At 35.0% G+C, this 22,481-nt stretch overlaps 1 protein-coding gene across 2 annotated transcripts in view; it reads right to left on the bottom strand.

The window, feature by feature from the left end:
• tapt1a (transmembrane anterior posterior transformation 1a) overlaps nucleotides 1–20,330 on the bottom strand; it is a 39,339-nt gene extending 19,009 nt beyond the window's left edge. The window contains exons 1-9 of one of the 2 annotated variants that reach the window (XM_066719811.1): nucleotides 20,204–20,330; nucleotides 19,683–19,872; nucleotides 14,617–14,747; nucleotides 11,889–12,007; nucleotides 4,083–4,245; nucleotides 3,605–3,740; nucleotides 3,295–3,392; nucleotides 2,371–2,440; nucleotides 19–99 (exon numbers count right to left, since the gene is read on the bottom strand). In XM_066719811.1, coding sequence (XP_066575908.1) covers nucleotides 19–99; nucleotides 2,371–2,440; nucleotides 3,295–3,392; nucleotides 3,605–3,740; nucleotides 4,083–4,245; nucleotides 11,889–12,007; nucleotides 14,617–14,747; nucleotides 19,683–19,872 — 988 coding nt within the window. In that variant the 5' untranslated portion in view covers nucleotides 20,204–20,330. Of the gene's footprint in view, nucleotides 1–18; nucleotides 100–2,370; nucleotides 2,441–3,294; nucleotides 3,393–3,604; nucleotides 3,741–4,082; nucleotides 4,246–11,888; nucleotides 12,008–14,616; nucleotides 14,748–19,682; nucleotides 20,170–20,203 lie in introns of those variants that run through there. The other variant, XM_066719810.1, reaches the window with a different exon arrangement.
• Nucleotides 20,331–22,481: the final 2,151 nt, after the last annotated feature.

Below are 22,481 nucleotides of genomic sequence, written 5' to 3'. Positions count from 1 at the left end.
AAAGATTTTAAAGTTTACCTGGGTTCCATGAGAACTGTTCCATGTTCCTTAGACACACTATGAGCAATAGTATGTAGTTTGTAAATCTCTCTTTAATATCTATAAAATAAAATAAAATTTCTAATTGTACACAAACACTTAGACAAATGTTACTTTTTGAGGTAAAAATCTATGAAGGGACCACCTTCATTAACTATTAGAGACAAACAAATAAAACAAAATTCTTGAAATAAAATGTTTACAGAAGCTGTACTTTCAAGTAAAAAAATTAAGAAAGCACATTACAGATTGGTTAACATATGCTAAAAATGTTTGACTTTACAATGTTTACAGTACTTTGTACATAACATTCCACAGCCATGTTCCAAACATCATATTCAAACGTTCATAAACAACAAACCAAGTGGGACTGGGAGGCGAGTGGAGCTATCTTTTCGTCCGTTGTTAATGGATGTGGACATTAATGGCAGGGAGCAGGACAGACATCACACCAGGCCAATAATTTGTTGTTTTCCCAAACTTTTGACCTTTACTGTACTGTACACACTGCAAGCTACCATTTGTAGCTTTGGCATTTGAAGGCATTTGTGCCTTCAAACTTTCATTAATGCAGATTTATGACTTCAAACCACACAGACATTAACACCACTTACTCCAGCCACAAACAGTTGCCTTAAGCTTTGGCACGTTCCTATTATACCTCTTTTACAATATGTACAGCAGAAACATGCTTTTGTGGCCAAAACTAATTTGAAATGCACATCATTAAGGTCAATCTTACTTATCTGTAATGACCTCAAGCCATGAGATGACTGCACACATTTAATTCTATTTAAAAAATTATGAACAAATAAAATAAATGGAAAATTCAAAGAAGCATTTAAGGGAAATGATACATGACCAATAGTAAACCTTTTATTTGAGAAGATTTAAGATCATATGGTCTTCTGTACTGTTTCATATTTTAAGCTCAGGTTTAAACGATTTATACATTTTCTAATGGATGACTCTCAAGCAGACCACTTCCAATTACAGTATGTTTTTTCTTTTTTCCCTAATACTATAAATATTAATATATCTGTTTAAGGAGTGAGCTTATTGCGAGGAAAACCAGTCCTTTACAGGAGTCATTGTCAGAGATTAAGGCTCAGGGATGTATCAAGGATTGTGTCCTGCAGTAATTAGGAAGCATTCTGATTAAGAATATCCCATTTGTGGATGTATACATTTTTCAGAAGTCAGCTTCAAAATGTAAACAATTACACAAGAACAAGGAAACTTCAATCTCACACCATAGCACTCATAAATATGTGTAACATTTTTGTGGAAAATTGGCTGTAAAACTTTTACTACATATGAGAAAAGATTTGGAGGCAATTGAGTCACAAAGTAATTCCTGTTTTCGGTCACGCTATAAATCGTGTGGCCCTTCTAATGTGAAATACATATTCACTTAATAATTAATTGACTTGATAATTAATGTTCAACAATGTTCATGTGAAATCTAAAGCTATGCAAGAAGTTGATCCACAAATATGCACTTGCAAAAACATTTAATATTGTTAATTTGAGTTCAATATAATTTGTATTAATTCTAATCATATATAAAAAAAACATATCTGTTCCTGCTTATAATTAGCATGTAATACACTTAACTGATAAGACAATTGCTTTTTCATTTGCATATTATCAGAATATAATATTACATTAATATTCTATTGAACTTAAATTATCAAGCAGCTGAATATTAATTGCATATCATTAATAATCATTAAAAGCTGAGTGCCAGAAGGTGATGAAGCAACTGTTTATAATTGTAATATTAATAAGAAAAGTGTAATTAGTGTTAAAATTATTTTAGTAAATACGATTCAGTAATCGAAAGATACACATTTTTGTAAAGCATTAAAAAAATGATCAATATCATCCAATTGAAGGTTGAATCTATTAATGATTTCTATACTAATGAGGTAAACAGCTTCCCCATGGGTATAACTTAGCAAGCAAAATGTATGGGGAAGAAAAAATAACTGAGATAAGCAATGTACTTGTATTTCAGATCACACTATAAAGAAAAGAAAAAACAGAAACAGTAAAGCTGTCAAGCAGTCTGTTCAGTGAGAGAAAACAATACAATGCAGTATGCATTTGAAATCCAGATATCTGTTTTATGAACATATCATTGTGATTTCAAAGCAGGCTTAACAGCACTGATTAACATTTCAAAAGAATTACCTTTAGATTTACTAAAGCATATTTCAAAAAGAATGAATTATCCTTCGGCAAATTCATATTTTTTATCTGCAATACATATAGTACTATCTATATATATTTTTTTAAAGAATAGAAAGTGATATCACTTGAACTTACCACTATTTGACATCTGAAAGAGATTGTTTTTCTCAAATTTCTTGAAAACACTCCCTTTGATTTCCACAAACTATGTATAAAAAAGTTTATAGTCAAACCAGTCAAAAAAAACATTTGACATGAACAATCAAGGCATGCACTTTTTTTCTTAACAGACCATTCCAAACGTATGTACTAAATATTTGTCAATACATTAACGGAGAAACCCTCTATGTATATAACATATAATTAACATAATTGGTTGATGTGGTGTGAACTGAGGTACCATCTTTCATGAAAACAGTGGTATTTTCTGTCAGGAAATTATTGACATAAACAGTGGGGGGGGGTTATTGAATATGGTTCTACATCAGGTAGAAGTTACCATTCATATCCAGTGGCTGAAACTGCACCATAGAGGCGGAGGGAATTACAATTCAGATGTGATATGGCCAGTCACTGTTTATGAACTCTAGTGTGCCATTTTAGGTATTCTCAATCAATCACACTTCTATCTTTTGTATTAAAAATAGTAGTCATGTTATGCAATACTTCCTTGGAAAAAAGGGAAAAGTATGTACTATGAAGCTCCATATCCAACATTCCTGGACAACCGTTCCATATTTTTTAATTTGTCTATGTTTATCTGCAAAGTGCTCTGTGGCTACCCTGCAAAGGGTGCTATCCTAAATGTCAATTGATTGATTGATTGAGTTTAAATACATTATTTTATAGATTTGGATTCTATCAAATAAACGTGCAATGTTGCAAAAAATTATATTCCAGTTGGGTTCCATTTATTGTTCTGAAATCATATCTGATATTATCTTCTAGGGAAAAAACACAAACATCAATACATCTTATATATGTTTTCACCTTCTTAATCCTTTCTATTCAGAAGTGTTAAGCACAACTATGATAAATATTGTTATCTTGAATACTTACATTGTTTGACATCATGATGGTGAGCAATGACTTGTTATGAGAGTTAAAGGCTACGTTGAGCGTTGTTGCTTGGACCATTATAAGAATAGCATGTAGAACTGTAAAGGAATAACTAAGGAAAACAACAGTGCACACATTGAATTGAATCAGAAGCAAATGAGCAATACAACTTGAACAAATCCTATATTAATTAAAATAAAAGACCCCCCTCCCCATAATATATACTACTGCCTCTTTAATGCTAATCAATAAGCTAAAAATAATAATGCTAAAAATAAATGTAAACATGATTAATCTGTGAAAAGGATACACACATAAAGTACCGCCATGAAGAAATGCGGTATTACACCAATGTGTGCTCGCTTTTTCTCCTTCGGCTCTGTTGCAGTCCAGTACAAAGCATCCAAAATATCCTGCCCAAAGGACGAGAACAATCGATCGGCTACCTAAAAAGGTAAACACATATGGCTATGAATCAAATTCTGTGTCAATAGATTGCCTACAATCTTAATTTACAGCAGACGTTCAATATTATTACCATCGCACAATATAATAACCATCACTCACTGTGTTTACCATTTACTGTTATATTATCACATGAGGTAAACCTTTATTATTATTCCAGTTTCGATCAAGCGTGTGGCACAGTGACATTTGCAGCTTGTTTATATCTGTCCCAAAAAATTAGCCGAGCACCTGCGAACTTCAGTGACAGGGCTGATGTCTTAAAACGAGAAAAGTTCTTTCAAACATACTAAAATGTGCAAATAAGAGAGGTGGGCTCATACCTCCAGCATGTTGTAGATGATGTAGAGCTTGATGACAGATTGCCCTCTGATTAAGTGGTACATCATGGAGTAGTCTACGTAGTGCATCATGAAGTAGCAGATGACCATTATAAAACCCTTTAAGACATCGCAAACCTGGGCAGGCTGCAACAAGCGAGTGCCACTGAAAACACACACAAAACAAAAGCAGGTCATTACTGGGACTGAAGCTCTTCCTCATAACCAAAAAGAATAGGACATGGTATTCTTGGGATTTCTCTTTAATATGTAACTAATTTTTCCAGAACTCTAGAAAGCTTTGTGGAGATTAATTGTTTTTACAATAGCCCTGAAGGCTGTCTGATTTGAATCCATCTCTGCCTATCATTTGTGGAGGAGATTGACATTGTTTGATCTCTACAGGTACTGTGACATATTCTAACACGTTGCTATTGACAGTTTGAGTAGAGATTTGCCACCTCAACAGAGAAACAGAATCGGTGCTGTAATTAAATGAAAAGATACTACTTATTGATTTGTAGATCAGATGTACTGTTTGGTTAATACAAAAATAAGAAATAGAATGTCTGAAGATGGTTAAAGTCAATTCATTTAAAGCATCTTACAGAATGAATAACAAAGACCAAAAGACTGTCAGCATTATGGTGCTGTTGTTGTTATTTTCAATTATCAAAATTAAAATTAAAAAGCATTGTACTTTTTAAATTAGTAAAATTAGTAAACTAGGAAAACAAACAAAAAAGAACAAAGACAGTTATCTTAATTATCTTAAAATTACATGCTTCATGCAAAGGATTTTGTAGAAGCATATCATGTTTAGTACAGATATGTACATATACATACAAATAATATTATATACATACAAATAATATTATATATATTATATGACTGTCAAAAAATTGAGCACAAAACCAAGGTTCACATGTGAGGAATATGGCAAAACAAAGAACTTCCATAATAACATTCTTGATAGAATGACAAGAATAATTATTCTGTACTTATCTTTCTTTCTATTTGAACTTAATTAATGGAATAAGCTTTTATTCAAAAGAATCTACAAAAATACCTGGTTGCTGCTCTGTATTCTGTGCATATAATAAACTAACAGAAATGTGAGGACTACAGGCAGTCACTCGTCTTACTGTAGCAAATCCAAAGGAAATTTTACACGAAGCATAGACACATTGCCATGGGGTAGTCTGTTAATCTGGGGCTATGGTTCTGCAATGCTTAGATGCTCCAGAATTGTGAGATGTGTTTTGAAATATTATCTACAATAATGCAGGTTAATTTCGTAAGCATATATTTGCTAAATTAGATTTACAATATATGAACATTTCACACAATGAAACAAGAAATCTCACAGTATCACAGTGGTGAGCACTGACTGAAAATTAGGTTCTTCTCTAGCGCAATATATTTTTGGCAAGAAAGTAAGGCTCTTATAATGGTTAAAATTGGAACAGGGACTTGACAAGAGTTTCCTTATAAAATAAAATATAGATAAAGAGGGACGTACTCATATTTAGAGATATAAAACATTATAAAACAGATGTTTTCTTCCTGAGAAAGGCTGTGTGAATAAATCTGCACATCAATTACTCAGTGGATGTTTCAGTAAAGTCGCTCAGTTTAAGCTCCTAATCAGCAATTCAGAAAACTATAAACAGTGGTAGAAATGCAGAAGCACCACAAAAAATGTAATAATAATGTTTTATTATATTTCACCATCTGAGACAGTAGCAGGTACTGTGAAAGGTGGTAAGGCAAGGACTTTCAATGGGCAGGGAATGGCCCCTCAAAATCAATGCAGAACTGTAACTGCTGTAAGTAAAATATCCTGTAAACTCCACAGTATGTCTCTGCACTGAGAATCTCTTCATCTAACCATTAATGTTTTCTCTTAACATCTCAGACATTTCAGAAATTATTTTTCTTTTCCTTTTGATACAATGTTAATAAAAGATAAAGAAAGACAGTATTTTGAATGAAAAACAAGAGAGAAAATCAATGTTGTATTACAAAGAGGCATACAACTGGTTTATATGATTTCTGTCTTTAAATATATTTTAACTGGTGCTTTCATGGGGTATCAACAAACATCTTCACTCACCTTCTCAGTGAATCTTGAAGTTTTATACAAAATCCTAATGTGGCACCATCTCAAATCACATTATAAGATTGTTAACTGTTAACAATCTTTTAATGGCAGTTAAAGAACACAAAAGGTAAAACTAGAAACTACATTCAAATCAAATAAGTAAGACATATATAAACAAATAACATTTTTAACATTTACACAAAAGTTATGTTGTCCGTGCATGACGATATTGCTCAGAAAAGGTTTATAAATTGTACAGGTAGAGACTATGAACTCGCCTCATTTCACATCATTTTGATTTATTTCCTGTGTGCACTCATACACTTATTATTATCAGTCGAAACCCAGGGGAATATGAAGAGGGTCTCAGACTCTATATTTTCAGAATCAATCTTGACAGAAAATGTAGTTTTATTAAGTTATTTTAAGGCTTTAGCTGTGGAAGCAGGGTGTTAGAAGTCTGTTTACACTTGGTATGTGCAAATTAAAATGTTTAATTCAGTGTCTAAAATGTAACTGCAAATTCCCATAACACCACACATTCCTCAGTTAGGCATCTGTAAACAAGGTGAACCCCCTGAGAAAAGCAAAGAAACCATTTAGAACAGAAAGTATGCCATCTTGTGGGAATATGTATTAAAATAATTGTAGATCAAATGCATTGAGCATTGTTGAAAACTGGATGAAAAACAGCCTCTTACATTCTAAGAGACAGCAGAATTATGTACAGATAATATAGGTAACACTGTGAAAACTTAAAATACACTGAAAGGTCTTGAAATGTCTTCAGCCTGCAGTCTAATTGGAGTTTTAAACTGAGGTTTGGAAAGAGGACAACACCAATCTTGCACCTGACTTCCACCCTCACAAGCATAAGTATCAGGCAATACATGCACTTTCACAGCATTCATCGATTTGCATGCCTCCGCCACTGCACACACCACCATTGCAGCAACTCCTTGGCTCATACCATCTAGTGGGTTGGGGGTGGGGGGGTTCTGATGGTCAATCGAGTGTAGACCAAAAATAAACTTATACTAAAATGTACTACTAATACCTTATACTTAATATGTATATTTGGGATTGTGTGCAATCCTAAATTGTTCCTTAACAAGCATGCAATCACTTAGATCAAAGTGATTTAGAACAGAGTATCTGGGGGCAAGCAGTGGATAGCATATCATATGATAAGATTTTCTTCCTTCTAAGTATCTATATTCAATCATGTCCTCTTGGCTACAGTACTCACAGAGTGTGTGTGTAGTGTGCTGACCATTAATACTAGCAGGTGGGAGATTATTACTTGATATTGCTCTCTGTTTACTGAGTACTGCCAGTGGGTTTCAGGCCCATCAGAGATCTACAGACTTCTGCAGTTTGACAAAGGGCATGCAATACAACAATTAACTAATAACCAGAAGTTGAGATTAGTTGCAGTTTTCAAATGCACAGCAATATCCACATGCACTAAAATCAAAGTGATCACTACACATGAATCAACTGGCTAAATGGGATATGTAGCCTAATTGCACTTTCTTTCTTTATTTATTTTTTAAACTATTCAACTTTCACCCATAAGAACATTTAATTTTTTTCTGCGCAAACATTCTTTTGGGTTATGTCAGTAAAGCCCTGAGCACTATCTAGACAACTTAGATGGCTAAGTTGACTTTGTATAATTCACCTGCAAAGCTCATTTGATGCTTGTCCATTGTGGAATTATGAAGCATGCTATTATATAATGATTAAATGCAATAACAGCATCAAGATAGAAACATTTTTTTCTTTTTGATCCATTTACCCTATACAGTTGCAATGTAAAAGCATGTTAGTATGATCAGTTTAAATAAATAAATAAATACAAGATCACGGCCTCTGTTACAGCTTGACAAACTCATTGACTATTCTGTTTCTTTTTAAACTAATACATAATGAAAATTGTAATAATTAGATCTCATGGTGTTGCACATCTCAGTGTACTCCTTTTGAATTCTAAATCATCTCACACATCCAGTGATTCAGCCTTGATTTAATTTAAACTAAGTGCATGTACAGCAAAAAAAAAAAGCAGTTTATATATTTGTTTTGCTCTCGTTTTAGAATTCATTCTGATAAACTATTGTTTTAAATCACCCTGCAGTTATCAAAGATGCATGCATGAAAAATATAGGCTATATTTTGTATTCCTTTTCCTTCCAATTACAGCAATCTTTGGCTCAATTCCAACTCCTGACACCTAAGGCACTGAAAAGATGAAATTCAGTAACACAGAGGAACATACAAAAGTTCTAGCTGATATAGTGCAATTATATCATTCGGACTAAACAGAATCTAAAGTGTCTCAGGGGAATAATATTTCAGGAGTTAAGGTAGATATGTAAATTGTGGAAAAGAACAGTGTATCCTCTGTTTACTTCAATGTGTAATAAAAAAAGAAGAATCAGAACAATGATTTAAATGCAAAATATTCTATATTAGCTTTTGTCTTTCAAATCAAAATCAATATCACCGTCAATGTAAAATAATATAAATATATACTTATGCAATATGTCCAACAGCAATGATATGAATGTGCTATTTTTATAAATAGAACTATCTTCCTTGTACTAAGAATATTTTCTGTTAAATAAATGAAGCAGATATTACGTGGCTGAGGATAAAAGAGAGAAGTTGCAGGTATCTGTGCGTATCAAACACTGAATCTAAAGTGGGATGCATTTTTACGAGTTTAGTTTTGAGAAGGTGAAGATAATTTAAAACATCTCATTGAAAGTATCCTGGTTTTGGACACAGAGAAAACTAGATCCTTGGTGTTTTCAGGGCATTTAACAATCTGAGAGTAAATGACTCCCCTCCTGGATGCAATTCTAGTCCATTGTAGGTCAGCCCCCTGCTGGCACCCATTTATACAGCTGAATAACGAGGGATGTCAGAACACAGTATTTTGCTTGTGGGCACCACAGCATTGTGCACACTGAGGACTTGAATCCAAACCCTACAGTTGCATGCATGCGGAGGCCTAACCACTACTCCCTTGCTGCAAGGAAGATATACTGCAAAACATATTACATTGGATATTGTACTTTTGTGCGAAAAACCATCGACACAGACCTAGTAACTACCTCACATTGAGTGTTGTATTTAACAAAATGTACAAATAAAACCTGAAAGTTAAAATGATACCGAAGTAAATTTAGTGATTCTCATCAGACAGTAATAGCATCTTCATCAATCTGGGGAGAACTGTATAGAAAGCACTCAAGGCCTTCAATGGATGCCATCTGTCGCTTCCTGGGTTCCTTCCACACAGCAGCAGCTGCAATGCAGTGGTTTCAAAATAACACAGAAAATCGCTACAATGTCTAAAAGAAGGCTCACTAATTACAAATGCACTACTATTCATTATTGTAAAAAATGAGGAACTCAAAATGAAATCAGAATTCTCTTCAGAAAGTACCACCTGTTGAATGTTTTACCCTAGTTAACGATGTTTTTAATAACCGGCACTAAAATCTGGCATTACATGGAAGGCATTAGCCCTTACAAATGAACAACGAAATCTGAAAACAACATGATATTATACTATTCCATTATACTGATCATTCCAATTAATGGCATACATATGTGACAGAATTGTTTATTAAATCCTGTGAGACTTTGTTTACAATTCAGCTGCTTACATTATATTGCTGCTAGCATTTCAGTACATAATTTTGCAAATGTACATGCATCTTTAGCTTTGGTTTTTCTATTTGTGATTAGAAATGCTGTAGCAGTAAGACTAAATTAGTATGTGATGGATATATCTTTCCTGTTTAATTCCAGTGAATAAACAAGTGAAACCACAGCCATTATTAAAAACGCACTGCTTTTGCTGCACACTAACTACATAGCAACATTCTGCATTAATACACAGACACCAAATGCTGAAAGGGCAGCACTCCAACACCCTGATAAGCATTTGAAATGTGCTGGGCAAATCGCTGGCTTCAGCCTAAAGCACAAACGCAGGGCAAAGCCACATTGCATGAACAACAGAAATAATAAGAACATAGCAGTTCTCAATGTTATAATGAAGCAATTGCAGGCATCAGGGCAGACAACCCATCTGTGCATACCTGCTATTTTGTTTCTTTTTGCAGAATGGGCATGTATTTGCCCTAAAGGTAGAGAAAGCAAGAGAAAATTCAAAAGCTATTTATATAATTTATGAAGCATGAATCATAACATATGTTTTTGGTGACATTATGATTCCTAAAAAAAAAACTCAAATCATATTTACCAGTTAAGTGCAAACATTTTGTAAATTGAAATAAATAAAGAGACAAGGGTAGAATAATGTTTTTCAGAAAAAATTAAATATTATGTCATTCAAAGAGAAACATTAGTTCTTTCAATTATAGCAGACTGCTCTTTCAGCAACTGTGTGCACTGGAACAATAGAATACAACTTATTTTTAAAGACACAATCGGTGTTTTTCCTTTGAGGACACAAGAAGACCAGTGCTCTTTGGAATAGAAAACCATCTCCCACGCATACATGCATAATCCAGTAATTAAAAATAAAATAAAAACATCCTGGAGTTCCATTCAACATCATTGGATATATTAAAAATAGTAAAAATACTGCAGTACTGTTATATAGCCTACATTGCTATTACAAAGAAAGTTTGGTTAGCGCAGGAGCAAAGCAGACTTTATATCAAAAACCTAAAAGAGAAAACAAGTTCTTTGTTATGTGACTGTACTTGCCATGTCTTTATCTAAATAAATGACCTCCTGTCCCTATTCCCCACAATTCCTCAAAACCGAGGAAGATAGTGAATCCTGTAATACTTCTCAAATCCTAAAAAGATTTTTTTAGGAAATTCCCCCTCCCCCCGGAAATCTATAGATCAGCCTTAACACTAGAACCACCAATATTTTATTTTTAAATATTTCGCCATATGTGAAAGAAAAATGGCTGCCCTTTCATGACTTTTCCTAAATCCATGTGCTGTATACTCTGACAGGGTCTCAAACACAGTATTGAAAAAATGTATGCTCACATATACAATGAAGTGCCAACGACCGTCAGCTTGACCACTCTTTACAATACATGCTTTTATTAGGACAATATAAGTAGGAGGCATTTAATCTTGAAGCAAGCCGCAGAAATCAGAAAAAAATACATGAATGACAAAACTGCAAAACAACAGGCATCGTAGCCTGAATCCAGTGCTCTTTAGGTTATTGTGAAGTTTGTTGACACGAAAGCACATTCACAGCTCCTGAGGGGAGTTGTTTTACTTTTCGTATAACAAACAATAGCATACTGTTTAGAAAAATATGTACTATTTTGATGTACATATATGTTTACAAACAAGTGTCTTTTGATATATTTATTGTACGTGTTTTATAGAAAATAATTATTTTTAAATGTTTTTTCAGTTGTAATTATATTTCCGTTGAAGTTCCAAAATAAAACCTTCGAGTTGTATCCGATAGTGTGTCATTTTAATATTGACATTGAAAACAATACCTGTCAGATTGATGGATCTGTGGCGGTTTCTATACCAAGTAAAACTCTGGGGCTTCTACTGTTAATCTTTTTACAAAAGCATTTCTTCTGAGCATCTGAATGACACAATTACAGCTGCATTACCTGTTGTTGATAATATTTGACATTGCAGGGCAGTTGATTTGCAGAGCTGCTCAGTACTTACTTCAGTCCACAGCAAGGCAGGGTGAGGAGCCGGATGAGAGCCAGGATCACTCGCAGAGGGAGGAGAGTGAAGACATATAAAAAGGCATCCAGGCACAGAAAGAACCCGAAAAACATCAGCTGGAACAGAGGGGAATGAAAAGAAGGTGCCACATGATCCTTCGCTTGGCAAAAGTAAAAACAATACATTTTGAGCAACTGCAGTACGGGGATTCAAAAAAAAAGGCTGCAGTGCTCAAGCAGACAATCTTGTTAGACGAATACAAAAACACACTTTACAGGTTGAGGCATACCCTGTTTTCAGCTCTTGGGTATACTATCAACTGTATACACTGCAGTATTAAGTCCACTTTGTTTTTGAGGTGGCTCATAAATATGTACCCCGAAAAAATAAGCAATATTCAGAATAAAGAAAGTATTGTATTGTATGTATTGTATCAATTAATTCACTGATAGCAAATGCAGCACTGATGTGACCAATCTGAAACTAGAGATCTTCTTTCATAATTTTGTCAGCACCTCCAGCATTCTAAAATGGCTATACATTTACATACATATAGTGACATAATTTCACAGATAGACACACACGCATATATGTCCAAACCAAACTAATCCTGGCATTTGTTCAAAAGTCCTCTCTATTCACATATTTCATAATTTTAGAAGCACTACAGAGAACCAGAACAAACATGAATATTGTCCACAATCCATAGACACTATTGCTTGTCAAATGTAAAGAACGTGTAATTACTTAAATGCACTGGAATGTATGAATACAACTTGCACACTGACAAGCACAGAAATATGTCTCCCTCTCCTGGCGTACCTGACATAGTACATGACACATCTGCAAAGCATTCTGGAACATTTCCAAAGTTGGTAAAAGATTATAAGACCAGCAGTTTTAATACAATTTCGTACATTTTGCCGTCTTTCAAACTAAGAAAATGGGGCAATTTGTAAATATTTTGTGCAAGTAGGGAAACTGTAAGTTGCTACTATAATAAACACATGTAATGCCATTCGTTTTTAGTAAATCAGCTTATGGCAAATCAGGCCAATAGAACACAAAGACAATACCCCAGGTAATTTCAGTAAGCAACATTAAGGTGTATAATGCCTTGTTGAAACCAAAGGGAAAAACGGCTTCCAGTAGTGTTTAGGCTATCAACTCTCAGTTCTCCTGGCTCCTGCTTCTATCTTTCAGGGTAGATTTGATGTCTTTGATTTTTTCTGATTTTAAATATGAACTTCAGCCAGTTTAATTTCATTCAAGTTGTTACCAAAAGTTGGCCATTGATTGGCCAACTAATTCTGGAAAAGTATTTTGTGGCCCACGATTATTAGGACTAATTGTTCTTATTATAATAGCAAAATTACATTTTGTACTTTGAAATGTGCTTTGTATAACATTCTCTTCAATTATAGACAACAATGTGGTGATGTTATTTTATGATGATTGTAATTTTAAAGGGGTTTTCACAGTGGGTGGTTTAGTCTTTTCGAGCTCTTAAACTGAATAATGCAAAAAGGTTAACAAACGATTGGCTGTAACAAGTGGGTGTACAATGTCATAGAGTTCATAATGATAGTGGGAAAAACAAACAGACAAAGGTTTTTGGCAGTGAAAGTCAAAAATAATCACAAAACAAGTAAGGAAACATATTCAGAAAAATCTAGATACTAACAATTACAGGAGTGCTAATTTATTTTTAATACGGCATTTCTATATAGGCTAAATGTCTCTGTGTTGTAGAGAAGAACATATCAAATATAATTACACAAGAGAAGACTTGTTCTTTAATCTGTACAGTTTAAGACGGGGTCAGGAACTATACTGGTGGTGAAGTCACACCTACTAACCAACAAGCCTAAAATTTGTGAGATCATTAGATGCCATCTATTTAACAGCACACATATTGTGCAGCTTTTAAAAAAAGGGCCTTCTTAACTCAAAACTTGCTTTATATCACCTGCTTGTGAGTGTGTGGAATTAGAGTGCACTTGGAGGCTGCTTTACTACAGTCAGAAATCACATGCACACTGTGCCAAGATCATTCTGGCACCACTCTCCTCCGGTGGAGAAATGCCAAAGCCAGATTATTTATTTGAAAATGTCTTCCCGGATAAACCTGATTGGCTACAATTGTGGTTCGCTGCAACATAATGCCATACTGGATTTATTGAATGCTTGGCTACTCAGACTAGGGATAAATTACTCAGACAACTTGTTTCAATGCTAACATATTGGATTTCGATTTCTGCACCAAGGCCTTATCAAGCAATGTAATGAAAGCATCAGAAGTAATGAAGATGACCTTGATTCTGTTTTGTTTCACTCTGTTAAGGGAATGTTTAACGCATATTTGTAAACTGGCAGGAAAGTGATGACCCCTCTAAAAACACAGGATATGTCTGCTGATAATTTGATATTTATTCTGTAGATGCAGGTTTTGTATAGGCTAACCCCCACCATGTATGATATTAACTCACTTTCCACGTTTTGTACCCGAAACTGAAAAATGACATCTACGCGCACCGTGGTGTTCATTCTTACTAAACTGATACAATACTGTAGTGTTGGAGCTCTACAATGAAGAAATCCTGAAACCAGTATAGGTGTTTCAGAAGAGAATATTTATTAGGATCACTGTAATTAACCAGTTGGCGCTTTGATTGAGATTTTTTTCTCTCAGGAAAAAACAGATCAAGAACCAGCAATGGCATACCTTTTCCAGCTCTCTGGGAATCCGCATACATGTGTAAACTCTCTCTCTCCGCTCTGTGTACTTTGCTTCATTGTGTTCCAGAAAGTATCCCCTTGTCAGCTCAGCACTAATGAACCTCAGCAACGAAAGGTCTGCATTTAAAAAAAGACAATAAATTACAACAGAACAAACATAACACTATTCATTATGTATGAGTATGACAACCATTTTCATTGTCATTGCCCTGGTCACATTTTCACAGTATGTTAACAATAAGTAAATTAATTCAATTCTGTCAGTTTCCTTTTATTAAATAATACTAACAATACAAAACACACACAATTTCAAACATCTTTGTCCCATTTGTTGTTCTGTCCCATGGCGAATTCACATATTTCATATTGCTGTGGTTGTTGCTCACATCAACACTTTAGAGTTTTGCATAATGTGTAAAGACATTTTTCTTGAGCCATAAAATAAATAAAATGAGGCCCTATACCCAGCTGAATTTCCAAAAAGGAACAGTCTCCTATCAGTGAGAGTCTATTTGCAAATGTATGCATCAAACTCATTTTAAATATCTCTAACTTTCAAAATCAGAATTTAACAACTTGTTTGTAATATGATTAAAAAACTAGTGATTAACAGTTCAATTTTCAATTTATATCATTCTGTGTGCCAAACCAAGTGTGTCTGCGAGTAACTTTGCCTCCCGGGTCACAGTTTGGGCATCCCTGGTCTAGAGGATGGTTGTTTAATCATTTTAACATTGTAAATATCTTGTGCAGTGCAGTGGAGTTAAGTATATAATTTTGGGTGTGTGCACACAGTATGGGTGTGTTTTCATCATCATTTTCACATGCAGACAGTCCCTCTCTTCGACTGTTTTTTTCATAGCCGAGTCTCTTGAACTGAGTATAGGCATCATTATTTCACATGCAAAAACTCCACCTTTAATTCTGGAGGACACTTTGTCTTGTATTTCAGACAATGACAGTCACCATTACATCAAATGCTATTTAATTTAGTTCAACATTAAAGAAAGCTCTCTACATTATTTTTAAAAACAGTTTTAATCAAACTCCATTAGCCATTAAGGCAACAGTGAGTTACATGAGACTGAAATGTAATCAATACACTAAAAGATGAAGCCAATTAAAATGCCAATCTGAAAAACAGTCTCCTAATCTACATTAGATTCAGTCAATATGTAGAAAGCCCCCTTCCCCCAATTGAATGTAAGCCAGTATGTGTCTTTCCAAAGATTCAGTTTAATGTGGCTTTCTTTACTTTTAAAGTCCAAGTATCAGCTGCTGGTAGTTTCTGTCTCCTGGAAACTGCATTTGGAGGATTAGAAAGCTTTTAAGAAGACATCCATCACAGTGTTGTATGATGTATAATCTCACCCTTTTGCAGCAAAATTATATTTTAAGATTAATGTATTGGTTAAAAAAACAAATCTCATAATGTGCAGACTCCTTTGATCAAGTATTAAGAACTATTTGACTCTTAATAATAATAATGACTGTCAAAGTAGAACGGAACAAAATATTAACGTTTTTTCTTGCTTTATGTGCCTAGTTTGCTGAATAAATAAGAGGGCAGGGAGAGAAGTATTTACTGTAGACGAGTCCACATTAGCCGGCAACACCCCCGCCCCCCCCCCCACACACACAAAATAAAATAAAATAAAAGCTTTACAGTACATTTTGACCATCCATGTGTCTACTGTTTCATGTTTTCATGTGCCTAGCCTTTAGTTGTTAACATTATAACCAAACAAAACTATTAAAAGAGCAGCATCTCCCATTCAATTGAAACACCTTCAAAACAATTAGGCCTATATGTAGAACAAAAAACATACAAATGTAGATTATTTACAGAGCGACTGTGTTGTATACAGAGGAAAACTTTGAAAACATCAAAAAAGTTGACATTCATTTTAAACTGAATATCAAGCTAGTGTAAAGGGTTTAGTTCTGAAGGAAAGAGGTAAAAGGTATAATTTGCATACTCCTTGTTTGTGTTTTGTCTATTGTAATTCAAAGCAAATAAAATGCATATTATCTGGGAACAGTGTATGTAAAGGTTGTCTGTGCTCTATTGGTTTAAGGCATGTTGTCGGGGCTTTTCCAAACACTGATTTTTCAATCTATTCTGAGGGAGCATAAATATAGTAGATAGGCTGGATGAACAAAAGAACACAAATAAAACCAACACATTAACTTCTTGTGAATTAATTTGTTGGGTGCCAAAATAATAATTGAATAATAACTAATATAGAAATAGTCACAATATACTTCTCAGTTTTGGTGAACAATCTTATCACAAAGATGTTAACATTCTCCTTGTTTTACATTTAAGGATTTACAAAACTGAAGAAAACATACAGGGTCCTATAGTCAATGTATTTAGATAGTTCTATTTAAATATCATAGACAAATATGACCTTAGCTTGCTACTGCTGCAGCGCTGTTTTGTGCGAGAGGTTTGTTTAAGTTATCACTATGACTGAGTCAAGCCACAGAGAATTTGTGAAATGAAAGTCTCTCCCGCTCTAAATGCAAGGAGTTGTGGGACTCTCAGCCAGCCCTGGCTCACTACTGCAAAATACTGTTGTGCAAAGAAAATAGGGGTGTCAAGAGAGGGGAAAACATTTTAGAATAAAAGCAGAAGGAAACTTTTAAATTATATCAAAAGAATAACAGAAGGGCTATTGCTATTAGAGGCATTTTCTGCAAAATGTATAAAGAAGGTATGAAAACACATTCACCTTTCTACACTTGTAGCTGCATTTTTCTAACACTTATTTGTAACAAACACTGATGATGCTAATAATAATAATAATAATAATAATACTAATAATAATAATAATAATAATAATAATAATATTGAAGTAGGTGCAAGCAGACATAACAAAATTATATTCTTAAATGAAAAGAGGCATGAAAGAGTGACCTCGAGGGGATCTCTCTGGTTTCACTTCTCAAAATGGGACACAACCTTGTTTGTGAATTGTTACCTATCTGCAGTTTCATTCTTTTCTCAGCAAAAACAAGCATACAGATTACTGCAGGTCAATGGTGGATAGCTGAGTGCATAACCATGTACAATGGTCGTGAGGGACCCTTCCTGTTATGTGTTGCCTATGTAAAGGTGGTCTGTGCTCCAAACGTCCTCCCAACTATATAACCTCAGTAGTCTGAAAATATGTCCTTTGCTTTTCATTTCTCTTGGACTGCCCAGCGTAAAAGCAAAGTATCCCTCCATGGATAAGCAGGACATTGAGCAAATACATTGCATTTTAGCCTTGTACACTCCACAATAATGACATTTGCCAAGTCAATGGCAATCTGTTCATGACTGGGCATGTGAATTAGAAATTGTCAAATTGATTATTCAAAAATAGTTATGATACTTACATTTTACATTCATGTCCACACCAAGAATTATTCATGAATACTTTGACTTAGTAATCAAAATAAAAGACGCAATTCACAATGTAGCCTATTCATCAGGGTAAAGGCCCACTGTTAGCCTTAATGACTTCTACAACCTATCTGATGATTGCCTTTCCTCATTCAATCAAGTTTATAATGGGAACAGTACTATTGATCATGATCTTCTTCAGAAAAAAATAAAAATAAAAAACACAAAACAGCATGCAGCACATCAAATACCAGAAGAATGCTTGTCTGACTACTTTGGTTAATAAATTGGGTTGGGTGGGGTTTCATTCTAATGACTAGCCAGTACTTCTGCAATCTTTCATTTCACATCTTTGTGTTACACTATTTATTATTCACAGAATCAATTGATGAAAATTCAGATCAATTGATATTTTAAAACAATTTTACTGGTTTTACTAGGCCTACATTTCACATACATATTTTTGTGTAATCACCAGCACATGCCTGTCCATTCAAAGCAATCAAATTGTTGTTTTAGAATTTTTCAGACATAATGTTTAATTAAGAAATAATTTGAATAAATTAACATTAACAGAAAATTGTGTATGGCCAGTTTTAGTATATAACTTCCTTATATAATATGTATTAAACAAGAGTAGGGCTTAGTTTTAATTCACATGCTGTAATGATTAAACGATGCTAAACAGGTAGGCCACCATCACACCAAAACAATCAGGCCCTTGAAACAGTGCAGTGGTAGGGGTGGAAGTGCTGCTGACTTGTTGATCATGGTGGGGGTTCATGTCAAAGTGTGGGTGGGATGATTTTACCTGTATACCTCATAAATAGCATCCCCCCCGCCTCCTCCTAAACCTATGCCTATGTTTCTCCATTTCCATAATTGTCCAGCCTGTTTGCAAAGACTGTTTTCTCAAACATCCTGCATCAAAACAGACACTAATATGGATCTGAACACATTGCTGCTCACTGATGTAGCAAATTAAGAGTCTGACAATAAGATACCATAGGTTTTGTGAATCAGCTGCTGCGGAGGCATATTCTTATTGAGTCAGCTAGCAAGTTGAAGATTAAACAAAACCCAGGAGGGTTTAAATCATTTATCGTTATTATTGTAAATAGTGCTGTAAGTGCATCTTGGTGATCTTGGTGGTGTGTTAGTTATTTCATGGCGAACAAAACGTGCGCATGCCCAATGGCAAATGATGAGGGGCTCGTACACAGGGCTGAGTGGCATATACGAGCCTCGGTGGCGGCTGTGTCACATCAGCAGAGCACGAAACACACCTCACAGCCACCTGAGCTGATCTCGTCATTCGCGGGAACCAAGAAAGAGCCACGAACAAACAAACGAGGTCTGAATAAGCACTGTCTGCTCTCACTTCAAACCGGCGCACACATGTATCCCAAGTGTGCCACAGATCCAGGCAGCAGCTAGCTTAGGATCGCCTGTCATACTACGAGCATTGCCAGAAAGGAGTTAAGAACTGACTATTATAGATGGACATTTCAAGCATCACAGAATACATGGGTCGTGTTTTATCAATGCACATGTAAGTTTAACCAAGTAACAATTCTCCTGACTCCACAAAAGGGCCTCTTAAACAGTAGCTGTCAAGTGTGTGTAACAGTCCGGTGACAGTATACGGGCTCACTCACCTGACAGACTTCGCTTTTTCTCCTGCTTGACAGCTTTCCTTTCATAAAAACCCAACGTTTCTGTCACCTCTGAGGGGCTGCTGCTTTTCTCCGACTTTGGCTTGCTGATCCCTGCCTGTTTCTCCCTCTCCTTGTCCTCATTCTCGGTCTCCTTTTCCTCACCGAGCCCAGCTGCTACCGTATCCGCCATCTTCGCTCAGTCGCAGCAAAGCAACAAACACAACACAGCGACGTCATCACTCGACATGCAGGAGGAAACCGGAAAGAACTACACGTCCCACAACGCACCGCGGTGTTTCGATTTCTTCTCATTAGTATTCCGGTATATTATAAGTAATAATTCTGTGTTTTACATTGCATTCCCCAACTTTATATATGACCATCACTTGTTTATTGGTGTCACTATTTTATGATGATCAGTATTATTATTATTATTATTAGTAGTAGTAGTAGTAGTAGTAGTTGTAGTATTAAGCAATTGAAGACCTTAAATGTTGTAGAAACAGCTGAGCTGCACTGACCCTGCGTTCACGTCGTGTGGGAAGGATGGTAAATACGAGCTCCCGACTTGAAAAACCCGTCCATCTGAGCTAGCAGGTCGTGAATACTGCTCGTCAACGCGGACTTTGCAGATAGATCCCGATTTCTCCCGCTTCAAGAATATGACGTCACGAATGCGGAAATACAAGCAAACAACACAATGCATGGCATCCAATTCGTGTGTAAAGTGTAAAAAAATGCAAATCAGTGATTCATTCAATAATGTTTGTACAATGAACGTTCATATAATGTTTTTCAACTGCTTTTGTCACCTGGGCTAATGACACTAGCCATCATTAACTCAGCCGCCACAATACCACTAACTTTATGACATGATTAAAACCACACGTTTTGGTAGGTTCTTGATAGCTTCTCTGTTTCAGTGTTTCTGAATGTTGTATGTATGTTTGTAACTGAAAAACCTGAAGATCATTATTACGAGCACAAAACCTCCATCTTGGCGTGTGAATGGGTTCACTCGAGGTCATGGCGTGAACACGGGCAGGTTGTTGCTCCGACCAGGTAACTGGTTTCTACCGTCATTTCCACATGTCGTGAACGCAGGGTCATAATCTAGGCTAGTTTTTAAAATGCGACGTCAGTGCATGCAATCATCTACGTTTTATTATCATATTGCTTGCAAATGGTAGCCTATACTTTACATATTGATTTAAAATTTAGGTAAGCGAGGCTAACAGAAAACCTTAACATAACAGCAGCCCAAGTTCAAAATACACATGAGAGGCTACGCAATTCCTGGAGTTAAAATAAATGAGTCTAACATAAGAACTGTTTTGAAAGGAATGAAATACCTGCATACCTCATCCCTTGGACTGAGACTATTCTCACAATCTTGGCACTACTGTTTATTTTACACACACACACACATATATATATATATATATATATATATATATATATATATACACTCACCTAAAGGATTATTAGGAACACCTGTTCAATTTCTCATTAATGCAATTATCTAACCAACCAATCACATGGCAGTTGCTTCAATGCATTTAGGGGTGTGGTCCTGGTCAAGACAATCTCCTGAACTCCAAACTATATATGTATCTGATTAACAAACCAGAAAATGAATATCCAACAACAGTTTAAAAAAATTTAGGCTGGAGGAGAAGCTGTGAGTTTGTGCTTCAGACCATGAAGAGGTTATAGGGGTGACAACTTTCACCTGCCGGAAACACCCCAACAGGAAATTCAATTTTAAAAGAGTTCTTAAATCAATGATAATATATATTCTAGACTAGAACAAATGATTGTGCTTAATTAATAATGATCAATTTTAAATAATACAATTATAATTGTATTTAGGTGTAAAAAAACAACTCTAGAACTATCTGATCCTGATATTCAGATCAAATTGATAAGATGAGGAATGTAAAATAACCACTTATTGTGGTTTCATTTACTGTACATATAATATCTTTCAGATTAAGAATCGATTTCAAGAAAAGGTTAGAGGGTATAAGTACATTTTGAAGTGATAACAATTTCCCTTTCTGGTGTTTGCTTCAGTGCATTCCCGAAATCCCATTCTTATACAGAATAATCATTGAATAAATATAGCCCACAGTAATAGCGGTGGGGTTTCCATCTTGTAGGTCCAATACAGATGGTCAGTTTTGTCCCTCTTTACTATACAAACAAATAAACCATCAACTCACCACTGTACCTAAGGCCCAAGATTAAGCAAGCACTTTGCAGTCACATGGCTTACATTGCTCTAACATCCACCTTGCATAATAATGACACTAAACAAATACTAACACACAATGTACATTTTAATAATTAGCTGGAAATGGAACAAAAGCTTTACAATGCAAAGCTCAGGGTTAGGTCCCTTTAAAAGCTGAAAAGAAAATTGTAGACATTCGGGGAGATAATTTCGCTACTAGTGTAATCATTTTAAAGATTAAAGATTAAAGATTTATTAGACATGACTGTGGTTAGCTTTGCTTGCTGGTCTGTGTATTAAAGATGTTACCACGAGATGGCAGTAAAGTATAACATGAAGTCATTTGAATTTGTCAGTGAGGAGTGCGCTGATATTATACTGCAGCTACCAGGCAACTTGTGCATATATCTATCATTAGTTAATGATGAAGCACATTCATCCAGGATATCACAGATCTCACAAAGCCTGAAATCTAATGAAAACTTAGTGATATTATTATTATTATTATTATTATTATTATTATTATTATTATTATTATTATTTATTTCTTGGCAGACGCCCTT

The sequence above is a fragment of the Amia ocellicauda genome, chromosome 13 (genome assembly GCF_036373705.1).
Source record: "Amia ocellicauda isolate fAmiCal2 chromosome 13, fAmiCal2.hap1, whole genome shotgun sequence".
NCBI lineage: Eukaryota > Metazoa > Chordata > Actinopteri > Amiiformes > Amiidae > Amia > Amia ocellicauda.
This window is presented reverse-complemented; position numbering and strand designations above follow the sequence as displayed.